Source organism: Nicotiana tomentosiformis, chromosome 1, assembly GCF_000390325.3.
Source record: "Nicotiana tomentosiformis chromosome 1, ASM39032v3, whole genome shotgun sequence".
Classification (NCBI taxonomy): Eukaryota; Viridiplantae; Streptophyta; class Magnoliopsida; order Solanales; family Solanaceae; genus Nicotiana; species Nicotiana tomentosiformis.
Window position 1 is genome coordinate 156006337 of NC_090812.1, and position 11330 is coordinate 156017666.

Sequence of the window (11330 nt, forward strand, 5' to 3'; positions counted from 1 at the left end):
GCTCGTAGACAAAAAGCTGTTATAACCACACCAAGAGAGAATATCTTGGCGGAAATTAAGGAGGAGACACACCATCATGGGTCCTCCACTAGTAATATTATTCTATTATGTTATTATAGATAAAGTAGTGATCCTTGGCTATAAAAAGGAAGATAGATTTGTAATAGAAGGGCATCTCCTCTGGAATATTAAGAACTCATTGTGTTTATCTTTCTAAGCTGACTAAGTATCTCTTTTCATCATTTCTATTTCACATATCAAATACGTGTATTGTTATCTTTAGGTCAAAGAAATCTACTTATCCTTAGAACCATACACAAATTCAACGTTATCCGATTTTTCGGTTAAACAACAATTAAATTGAGACCACGTGATCCTTAATATTTCAATGACTTGCAAGCCATTATCAGATATTTTATTTCATTTGCAGGAAAAAAATGTTAAGCACTGGACAGCAAAGGCAGGAGGAGAGGAACTTAGGTGCACGAGGACAGATGGCAAAGGTTTATATATTATATCAACATAAAATATTAGGAAGCAAATCAAATCAGAGATATGGAAAATTAGAAAAATGATAAAAGCTTGGATTTTTAAAAGATAATATTATATAGAATATTAACTAACACTAAGTTAAGCTACAACAATTATTTTCTTCAAGAACATGAAGGCACGTTATTTTAATCTAATAGAAATGGTCGTGCCGAGCATATACAATTTCAAGTTGCACCTTTGTATCCTTAATTAATGAACATTATAAATAGGAACATCAAATGTGTTTTCTTTCACCCACATTTAAGAAAACAAAAAAGAAAAGATAATTCATTTGCAAAATGTCGAAAGCAGTAGCACTAGTTATTGTATTATTTTTGGGACTATTCTCTGACCATTGCTATGGACAACTTCGAGTTGGATTTTACAAAGGAATAAAATGTGGGCAAAAAGATGTTGAAGGTGTTGTACGAGAGGTTGTAAAATCATGGCGTTTTACAAAGGATAAAACTATTGCCGCTGCTCTTCTTCGTATGCAGTTCCATGACTGCTTTGTTAATGTAAGAATACTACCTTTGCATCTTCTTCTTCTTCTTTTACCTTTTTTAGCTTACTCATATAAGAGAGGTATGACTGTATTTTTAGCGTACACCATTCGTTTGATTTCATGCGAAGGTGTTTGACTAAACACGGAACTTAAGAAGTAAAGGGTAACCTGGTGCACTAAGCTCCCGTTATGTGCGGGGTTCGGGGAAGAGCTGGATCACATATGTTTATTATACGCAATCTTACCCTACATTTCTGCAAGAGACTGTTTCTTCGGAATATTTTTTAAATTTGCAGTATTAAACATATCATGACATTTTCATAGCTATAAAATCATATTATTGAGGGTCCAACTCGAAAGTTTAACTTTAAATTATTTTTAAATTTAAAGTATGTTATTCTTTTTGAAACAAAAAAAAAAGAGAAGGAGTAACATATAAAGTGAGACAGCATGAGTATTTCTTTGTTATGACGGTGTGCTTTAAAATAATACAAAGATTTCTAAAAAAATTGCAACTATATATATGTAGCTAAAGCTAACAAAAAGGAAATTTTTTCCTTCAACAAAAATAACAACAATAACAATTCCAGTGTCATCTCGCAAGTGGAGTCTGGGGAGGATAGTATGTATACCGACCTTACCCCTACCTTGTAAAGTTAGAGTGGCTATTTACGAGAAACCCTCGGCTCAAAAAAAGCATAGTCACAGCATTATTGATAAAATAGACATCAATGAAGAAGCCATTTAAAAAGAAGCAATAACGAAAAACATGATAATAAGATAACCAAAACTAAAAAGACAAGCGGTAGTAATAAAGATGTACGTAATCTTTTTCTCTTCGTGAAATTAATATTTGTGGTACCTTTTTAATGGGCTAATGTTATGTACATGATATGAATATAGGGTTGTGATGCATCAATTCTATTGGATGGAGACAACAGTGAGAAAAAAGCAGGAGCAAATAAAAGTGTTAGAGGATATGAACTCATTGATGCTATAAAACAAGTTTTAGAGACAGAATGCCAAGGCGCAGAGGTTTCTTGTGCTGACATTATTTCTTTGGCAACTAGAGATGCTGTTCTCTTGGTAAATTACATTATATTTCATCACTTCTTCATTATCACTTTATCTTTTGAAATTTTCTTTTTTCGAGGAGCATCCAGTCGAATCATTTTATCATTTATATAAAATTGACTTGACCGGTTGTTGCTCCTTAACTTAGGTATTAGCAGTCGTTTTCAGCTGGTGTTTCCCCTCTCAAGAGCGGTTTACTTTACTGAGTTGTCCACGGATGTTGTTACAAGTGTTCAAGATAATTAATGAGTTGAAAGATTAACGTTTTAAAATTCCGTGCACTAATAGTGTAACCGTTTATAAAAACAAATATAATATGTAACTTGAAAAATAAAATAACTAAATTGGAATTTTCCCCCCCTTGTGAGATGCACCCCCTCCCGGTGGTATTAGGGTTAGTCCGGTAGTTTTTCTTGTTCTTAGAGATTGCTAGTTTTATATATTGTTTTCCTATTACCTTCGCGTCGATTTCTTAGTATCTTGCTGTGGTCAATGCTTGTAGCTACTGCTTCCTTCCATCTATTTTCTGGCCCTTGTTGTTGATATTGCTTGTTTCGGTTGTTTCTTTCCATCTTTCTTGAGCCGATGGTTTATCGGAAACAACCTTTCTACCTTACCAAGTAGGGTAATGTCTACGTACATACTACCCTCCGACGACGCTACTTATGAGACTTCATTAGGTCTGTTGTTGTAGTTGTTGTTGTGAAATGCACATCCTAATACCAATTTTGATTATAAAAATGTAACAGAGTGGAGGAAAATGGTACAATGTAGAAACAGGGCGAAGAGATGGGAGTGTTTCCCTTGCATCAAATGTCAATCTTCCTGGTCCATCCATTTCAGTCTCTGATTCCATCAAAGTTTTTGCCAGCAAAGGGCTTAATGCACCAGATATGGTTTATCTTCTAGGTAACTTCCAATTTTTTCTTTCTGAACGTTTTTTTTTTTTTTAAATAATTTATTTTATATATGTAGTTAGAGGCGGACCCATGATTTAAAAGTCGCGGGTGCACTTTTGAATTCAACCAAAATCTGCTTTGTATATATGGTACCACTGCTAATATATCACTATTTTCTAAAAATATATACATGTATACATGGAATTTTTGCCGAACTTTACGGCTGTCGGCGACCCCTTTTGGTATAACATAGTTCCGCCTCTGTATATAGCAATAATATTTGGATCAGTTTGTCATATCTCAACTATTCACCACATACTTGTTACCTTCCATCAAACGTGGGTATCAGTAACTCTACCCATACCCACCTGTTCTTAGATAGATGGAAAAAATATTATCTAACATTATTTGCTTTTACTGAGATTTGAATCAGTCTCTCATGATTTACATCCTACTTTACTGGTTGTTGGTCCACACCCTTCTGAACGTTCTTTGTTTTCCAATCCTTTATTTTTTTCCGCATTTTCTTATAACATGCATCCGAGCCAGTTTGCGTACACCTCAATTATTTCATCAGATACTTACTACTTACCAACTAATGCGGTACGCTTAGCTAGATGAGAAGAAATCACTAAACATTTTTTCGTTCATTTTATTGACCGATAGGCCACACCCTTGAATGCTTTGAAATGTTCTCTATTTCAAGAATTAATAATTAAAGTATGATTTTTAATCCCAGGTGGCCACACTGTTGGAACTGCTCACTGCTCAAACTTCCAAGATAGGCTATACAACTACAAGAAAACAGGTGGTCCTGATCCAGCCATGAACAAATTGATGTTATTCTCGTTAAGAATGAAGTGTCCTAGAAGTTCAAATTTTGATAATTCTGTTCCTCTTGATATGGGGACTCCATCAGTTGTTGATAACTCATTTTATCAACAAATTAAATGGGGAAATGGGGTTCTTGAAATTGATCAGCAAATAGCATTAGATCCATTGACAAATAAAACTGTGGATGATATAGTCAAAGGGTCTGATTTTTACACTAAGTTTGGAGAGGCTATGGTGAAATTGGGAAGAGTTGAAGTACTCACTGGAACACAAGGAGAGGTTAGAAAATCATGTAGGGCTGTGAACAACAACAACAACAAGCCATTCATTTTATTTTAGGGATCAATTAGCAGAAGTATTTTTTGGAAGGGGAACAGAAATGATACGCTACTGATGGGGTCTGAACCCTCCACCTCAACTGTGAGAGACATGGATCTACTAATGATTTATTGTGTGTTGTTTTGTGTATTTTATTTTCTTGAGGGGGTGGGTCAAGAGGAACCTCTTCCTTTAATGATTCTTTGGCATTTGAAATTTGAGTATTGTTGTACTATTTTTCTTATTTTATGAATTCTTTTTGTTTTTATGTATTGAGTTTTTTTAAGCCGAGGGTCTTTCGAAAACAGTCTCTCTACCTCCACAAGGTAGGGATAAGGTCTGCATATACTTTGCCCTCCCCAAACCCCACAATGTGAGATTATACCGGGTATATTATTGTTGTTTATGTATTGAGTTGTAATATGATTCTTACTGAAACTATTTTTCAGATTAATGAAGCAAAAGGGAAATGTGATTCGTTTCTACTTTATCTACCTTTGCAGTCATGCCATTTTTCTTCTCTTGTTCTACTTTTCCCTTTTGGTTAGACACAACGAAAAATAAAAAATGAGTGGCTATTTGGGCACTGATTATAACAAAGTTGGTCAATTGTTATAACCACTTTGGATTTAGACAGCAGACTAAAAGTTGCATACTAATAGGAAACTTGTAAAGACAAATGAATAGAAAATGAACAGCCAATATCATAATGATAAGATTACCAAACAACAAAGAAAGAATGAAAACATTACATATGAATCTTTTTTGCGCATGAGGTACTGAATTCAGAGGTGAAGTTTTATTTAGAAATTCGCCGAGCAACAATGAGATCCTAGGATGAGACCAGCCTTGATCTTCTGAACAGTAGCAAGATCAGTCTTGAATGACTTCGCGAGAATCTGATCATCGACACCAGTAGCAAACAAAGTTGTAGGAAGTGAAACAGTTCCAGCATTTGCTGCTACCAAATGCAGAAACAGCTATAGCTGATTTATTCCAATCAAAATTGTATTGATAATGTAATAGTCCTTTTGGAAACACAAACAAGTCCCTGGAATTGTAAAATCCGAGTGTAGAGCTTGTTAGTACTGTTCCTCAAACCAACCTGGAGATTTCCTTGCACCACAAATAAGAGCTCGGCTGCACGAGGGTGGGTTGATACTCGCACCATGGAACTGAAGACAGCAAGTGAAGTACTCTGTCCATGTAATGCTGGAAATTCTGCCTTGTTAGCTTTTGTCACTTTGAAGTTCGTGATAATGCTGCCAAAACTTCCATGCATGCCAGTGAAGGTGAAGAAATTCCCATCTATTGTCTCTCCAGTCTGATCTTCAGGAACAATGAAGTCGGTCAAGATATATGGATCGCCTGCTTAAGCCATCCAAGAATTAGTAAGAATAGCAACAACAAAGACAAGAACAATTTTTGTGAAGCACAAGGCCATTTTCGCTCTTCTGAGGAGGAAGGGTATGAGATGAAGCTAGTTGGACTTGGAAAAGTTTTGGGAAATCTACACTGTATAGCCGCTAGAAAATGTAATTTTTTGTATATTAATATATAATATACATATTTTATACATAATTAGTGTATATTTTTTTTATATATTTGGCCAGTGGTTTGTAATTATTTTCGGCCAAATGCCCAAAAGTTTTAAGAGTATGATGGTTAACTTAATTCAATCAAATATTTATACGAGCCCAGAGTCTATCTTTGTGGAAAGAAAACCAAAATTTGCTGGAAGATCCAGGTGATCATTGACATTAAGCTTGATCCTTATTTATTCTCTTTGCTACATACGGCAGAAACTACTAGGAAAGCACATCTGAAGATCATGTAGAAAAAGTCTGTTAAATACCTTCGATTTGCCAGTTGTTAGACTTTTAGATATGATCATAAACAGTTGCTAAAATAAAGTTCACAACATGAGTTAACTTGCTGAAGCAGTCCGTAAAAGTTGGTAGAGATTAGAAATAAACACTTTTATCAGTTTCCCCTCTACAACTAAAGGGTTTTTCTGTTTCTCTTCCGAGTCAAAAACCAAATGTCCCAAAACTAGAAAAGGAATGAGATGCATTATCTAGTTCAACTTCAATTTACTTTATTTCAACTAAAGGGTTGATTCAATTTTAAAGATTTATAATTATCTTAACAATCCACCAGCAACAATATCACATTTATTTGTGCGAAGAAATGAACCTTGGGCCTAACTCGTCAAATCTATAAATACAGATGTCAAACCATACCTTGGTTAAGCTTGACCATTGGAGAAGCCAGCAAAAACATTTGAATAGGACCTGGTAAGGTACGCAAAATTGGAAACTGGTGGTAGAGCCGGAATCCTTTCCCCTTTCCTCAAAAGCTCTTGCAAATTTAGCCTCTGTAAGGTCAACACAGCCCGTGATTCCTTCCATATAAAAGCAAGCAATTTTTCTTCGATTACAAAGAGCGAACCAGGTTTTGAACCAGGATATCTGAAACCGTACCCGTTAGCAATACCTTCACCCATAAAAGCATGCTTAACATCTAGAGGGTTGCATTCCCCATCAGTGCTCCAAGGGAATGGATCATTTGAAGGCTCGTCGATATTCACTATAAACATAGCTGAGCCATTAGGATGCAAAACATAATGTGTACCTTCTAATATCTTGGTCGCGATAAGTAACTTCTGCCCTTGGGACTCCTCATATGACAGTAAAAGAAGAAACAATGCCTTACCGGGCTTGTCATCAGAAGGCCTCCCAGGAGGCCAACCAAAAGTTCCTCCCCACAGACCAGCATATTCTTTGCCCGCTTCTGATGCCCGCATAGGCAACTTATAGAGAGCAAATCTACTTTCGTGCATATTTGGCCAAGCACGATAAGAGGATAACTTCACAGTTGAAGCATGTAATGTTAGCCCTATTGCATCACCTGGTTGCAGGAACTCGTGAAGCTGGGCATGCTTACTGCCATGGCCAGAGGAATTCTTTTTAAGAAGGTCAAGCTTGCCATTGATTGAGTCCGACTTCTTGAGTATATGTTTCAGACTGTGTCTAACATATTCAGCAATCGTCTTCCTCCTGGTGCACCGACTCCGACTCTCATCAGCAGTTTGTGATGCAGGACCGCCACTTATCAGATCAAGATTCTGTCTGAACTCACTCAATCCAATATGAGTAGGATGGAAAGGCAACTCGGAACCAGCCTTCCAGATGGTTAAACCATCACCATCGTACATTTGCATAAGTAGCGATCTTCTTTCATACAAGAGTTCCATATCCTCTCGTAAAGCAGCCTCCTCTGCTCTCAGACGAGGAAATAATATGACATCGTTAGCATCTGGCAGCATTTGACGAACTTGGTTAGTAACTGTATCAAGCAACTTTCTCCTATCAACAAATGCAAGCCGGCCAAAGGGCACTACTGTTGCATGCTGTCCCGTTACCCTTTCTGACCTAGAAACCCCATTACTTGACCTGCATATCTTCCGTGAAACCTCATTCTCCGAAGGATGAATAAAGCTCTTGCTGTGAAACAACTTACCCCCGCCACTCTGCTGCCGAGGCTCAACCTCTAACAGAAGCGCATTGCAAGTCTTGTCGACCTTCTTGAGTGAACCAGGATAAACATAATCAGTTCCTTTCTCCCTACCGTGAAGGAAAAACGCAGCGGAGCCCTCAAAATCAGAAACAACTTCAAATACAGGTGACCACAAAATAGGCCCTTCTTCAAGGCCTAAAGGACCGATTTCTTGGGGAATGATTCGACAACCAACCACCGATATGAAACCAGGCATAACATAAACAACATTGCCGAGTTCAGGATTTTGATGAACCCAAATACCAAGCAAAGGCTTTATCCCTACAAGAAAGCGACAAAGCGCCTTGTAGGAACAGAGTCCATTTCGCCATTCAACAAGGTCCGTATGAGGAACCACCCCAAGCATATTGCATTGTGAAAACCAAACCTTATCGGAGGCAGCTAAATCATGCAGTTTTCTACAGCATAAACCAAGATTACATACATCCCTTGGAATAAGTGATTTACTTACTATTGCAAACACGTCATCAGGCAGTGCTAAAAGCAAGCTAGACCCACAATCATCAGGCAACATAGTACCACTTCCTTACCTCTCAATAGGGAATTCAAGATTTTGCTATAACTTCCAAATTCATAACACAGAATTCCCTTTTTTTTTACATACACAAGAATGCTAAAACTAAAGAATGATCAAAACTGCCAGCAGCCCATCAAAAAGTCATTACTTAAGAAGGGTAATATTCAGTCATACCTCTCAAAAATCACTACTTTCTCAATTGGGTTTCAAGATGTTGCTACAAACTTCACCAAAGAACCCTCCTTTCTCAATTGGGATTCGAGATTTTGCTACAAACTTCACAAAAGAACCAAACTGGGATTCAAGATTTTGCTACAAAATTCACCAAAACACCCTACTTTCTTAATTGGAATTCAAGATTTTGCTACAAACTTCACAAAAGAACCAAATTTCTCAATCGGGGTTGAAGATTTTACTACGAAATTCACCAAAGAACCAAACTTTCTTAATTGGGTTTGAAGATTTTGCTCCAAACTTCACCAAAGAACCCTGCTTTCTTAATTGGGATTCAAGATTTTGCTACAAAAATTCATCAAAGAACCAAACTTTCTCAATTGGGTTTCAAAATTTTGCTACAAACTTCACCAATTTGTCAACCATAAGGGACTGCAATTCACTAAAAACATAAGAAACCCCTAAAAAGCAAATCAAGATCTAAAGACCCAATTGACTTTAGTAGTCATAGATCTTATTGAGCTTTGTGAGATCACACAAATTTTGACAAGCCGTCCATTAATCAGTCATCACCAACCAAAACATGAATGAGAAACTGGTTGTTTTTTTCCCTCAAAGCCAATGATGATGAAGAAGAAATGTGAGGCTTTCTTCTTGAAAAGGACAAAACAAGCTTTGGAATTGTCTTTTAAAAGGGGGGGGGGGGTTCCACTTTTCCACAAGGATTACAATGACAGCCACAACCAGCTTACTAATATTGAACTGGAATCCTTAAATCAACAAGTCAAAGCAACCGAGCTCACAAAGATTGTCCAAAATGGACGAAAAGAGAGTGAAGAAAGAGGGATTTTTTTTTTATAAAAGCATAATCTATATATAATAAAAGGAGAGGAAAATCTATATATAAGGTGATGCAAATGTGTAGACAAGTGTCATAAGACATTATTAAGACAAAATAAACTATCTTTTAAATTAGATTTTTTTTTAAATTTTGAATTAATTGATTTCTCTATTTGAATTATCTATATATAATAAAAGTAGATGCAAATGCACATAATTAATATAAGTGGCATAACCACAATAAGGCAAGTGACATTATTAAGACAAAATAAGCTATCTTTTTAATTAGATTTTTTTTAAAATTTTGAATTAATTAGTTACTCTATTTGAATTAATAAATATAAATATCTTAAAATTAGCTATATTAAAAAAATAAAACTATAAAAAATAATAACTACTAATTCAAATTAGAGATTAGTTTCAAGTTGGAGTTTTAAAGTTATTTTAAATTAAAAAACGAAAAATAAGAAAAATTAAATTAGCTACAATAAAAAAAACGAAAATATTAACAATAAAAATAAACTACCTATTCAAGTTGGGGAATAGTTTCAAGTTGGAGTTTTAAAATTATTTTTAAAAAATAAAAAAATTAAAGAAATAAGCAATTGCCAATTCAAATTGGTGCGTGGTTTCAATTTTGTGTTTTAAAATTATTTTAAAATAAAAAATGGAAATAAAGAAATAAAAAATTGCAAAGTTAAATTGGGGAGTAGTTTATTTCTTTAATATAGTAGTCTTTAAAAAAGACACATTATTAAGATAAGTGGCATAACAGGAAAAAGGCAATTGGCATTATTAAGACAAAATAAACTACCTTTTTAACTAGAAAAATCTTTTTAAATTTTGAATTAATTGGTTACTCTATTTGAATTAATAAATATAAATATATTATAATTAGTTATATTAAAAAAATAAAAAAATAAAAAAATAATAACTAATCATTCAAATTAGGGATTAGTTTCAAGTTGGAGTTTTAAAGTTATTTTAAATTAAAAAACGAGTGGCATAACCACAAAAAGGCAGGTGTCATTATTAAGATAAAATAAACTACCTTTTTAACTAGAAAACCCTTTTTAAATTTTGAATTAATTGGTGACTCTATTTGAATTAATAAATATAAATATCTTATAATTAGCTATATTAAAAAAATGAAAATATAAAAAAACAATAACTACTCATTCAAATTAGGGATTCGTTTCAAGTTGGAGTTTTAAAGTTATTTTAAATTAAAAAATGAGTGGCATAACCACAAAAAAGCAAGTGGCATTATTAAGACAAAATAAACTACCTTTTAACTAGAAAAACCTTTTTAAATTTTGAATTAATTAGTTACTCTATTTGAATTAATAAATATAAATATCTTATAATTAGCTATATTAAAAAAACAAAAATATAAAAAACAATAACTACTCATTCAAATTAGGGATTAGTTTCAAGTTGGAGTTTTAAAGTTATTTTAAATTAAAAAGCGAAAAATAAGAAAAATTACATTAGCTACAATAAAAAAAATGAAAATATTAATAATAAAAACAAACTACCTATTCAAGTTGGGGAATAGTTTCAAGTTGGAGTTTTAAAACTATTTTAAAATAAAAAATGAAATTAAAGAAATAAGCAATTGCCAATTCAAATTGGTGTGTGGTTTCAATTTGGTGTTTTAAAATAAAAAAACGAAAATAAAGAAATAAAAGATTGCAAAGTTAAATTGGGAATAGTTTATTTCTAATATAGTAGTCTTTATACACACACACACACACACACAAAGAGACGTAAATAATTATATTATGCCAAGTAGTATAACCATGAGACGCCAAGTATAGATTTTTAGGACAAAGCTCCAACAATTTTGGTGTTTTAAAATTATTTTAAATAAAAAATGAAATAAATTAAAATAAAAAAATTGCCAATTCAAATTTGGGAGTAGTTTCAAGTTGGAGTTTTAAGACAAAATAAACTATCTTTCTAACTAAAAAATCTTTTGAATTTTAAATTTTGAATTAATTGGTTACTCTATTTGAATTAAAAAATATAGATATCTTATAATTAGCTATAATAAAAA

At 33.8% G+C, this 11330-nt stretch overlaps 2 protein-coding genes and 1 pseudogene across 2 annotated transcripts; 1 reads left to right on the top strand and 2 right to left on the bottom strand.

Annotated features, from left to right (window-relative positions):
- The first annotated feature begins 807 nt into the window (after positions 1–807).
- On the top strand, positions 808–4646 carry LOC104089809 (peroxidase 60). Its single transcript, XM_009594791.3, has 4 exons — positions 808–1049; positions 1940–2122; positions 2860–3019; positions 3749–4646. Exons 1-4 carry the CDS (start codon positions 831–833, stop codon positions 4180–4182), a joined length of 996 nt encoding a protein of 331 aa, XP_009593086.1. The 5' UTR covers positions 808–830; the 3' UTR covers positions 4183–4646.
- Positions 4647–4847: 201 nt separating this feature from the next.
- Positions 4848–5710, bottom strand: LOC104089811 (germin-like protein 9-3; annotated as a pseudogene).
- LOC104089808 (F-box protein At5g39450) lies at positions 4848–8391 on the bottom strand. The gene is made up of 2 exons (XM_009594790.4): positions 6405–8391; positions 4848–5529 (listed from the first exon to the last, which is right to left on the bottom strand). The coding sequence occupies exon 1, from the start codon at positions 8252–8254 to the stop codon at positions 6410–6412; it is 1845 nt and encodes a 614-aa protein (XP_009593085.1). The 5' UTR covers positions 8255–8391; the 3' UTR covers positions 4848–5529; positions 6405–6409.
- Positions 8392–11330: the final 2939 nt, after the last annotated feature.

Coding starts and splice junctions, on each gene's coding strand:
- LOC104089809 (XM_009594791.3), top strand. CDS start 831: ATGTCGAAAGCAGTAGCACTAGTTATTGTATTATTTTTGGGACTATTC. Junction 2,123..2,859: donor CTAGAGATGCTGTTCTCTTG/GTAAATTACATT, acceptor AAAATGTAACAG/AGTGGAGGAAAATGGTACAA. Junction 3,020..3,748: donor AGATATGGTTTATCTTCTAG/GTAACTTCCAAT, acceptor TTTTAATCCCAG/GTGGCCACACTGTTGGAACT.
- LOC104089808 (XM_009594790.4), bottom strand. CDS start 8,254: ATGTTGCCTGATGATTGTGGGTCTAGCTTGCTTTTAGCACTGCCTGAT.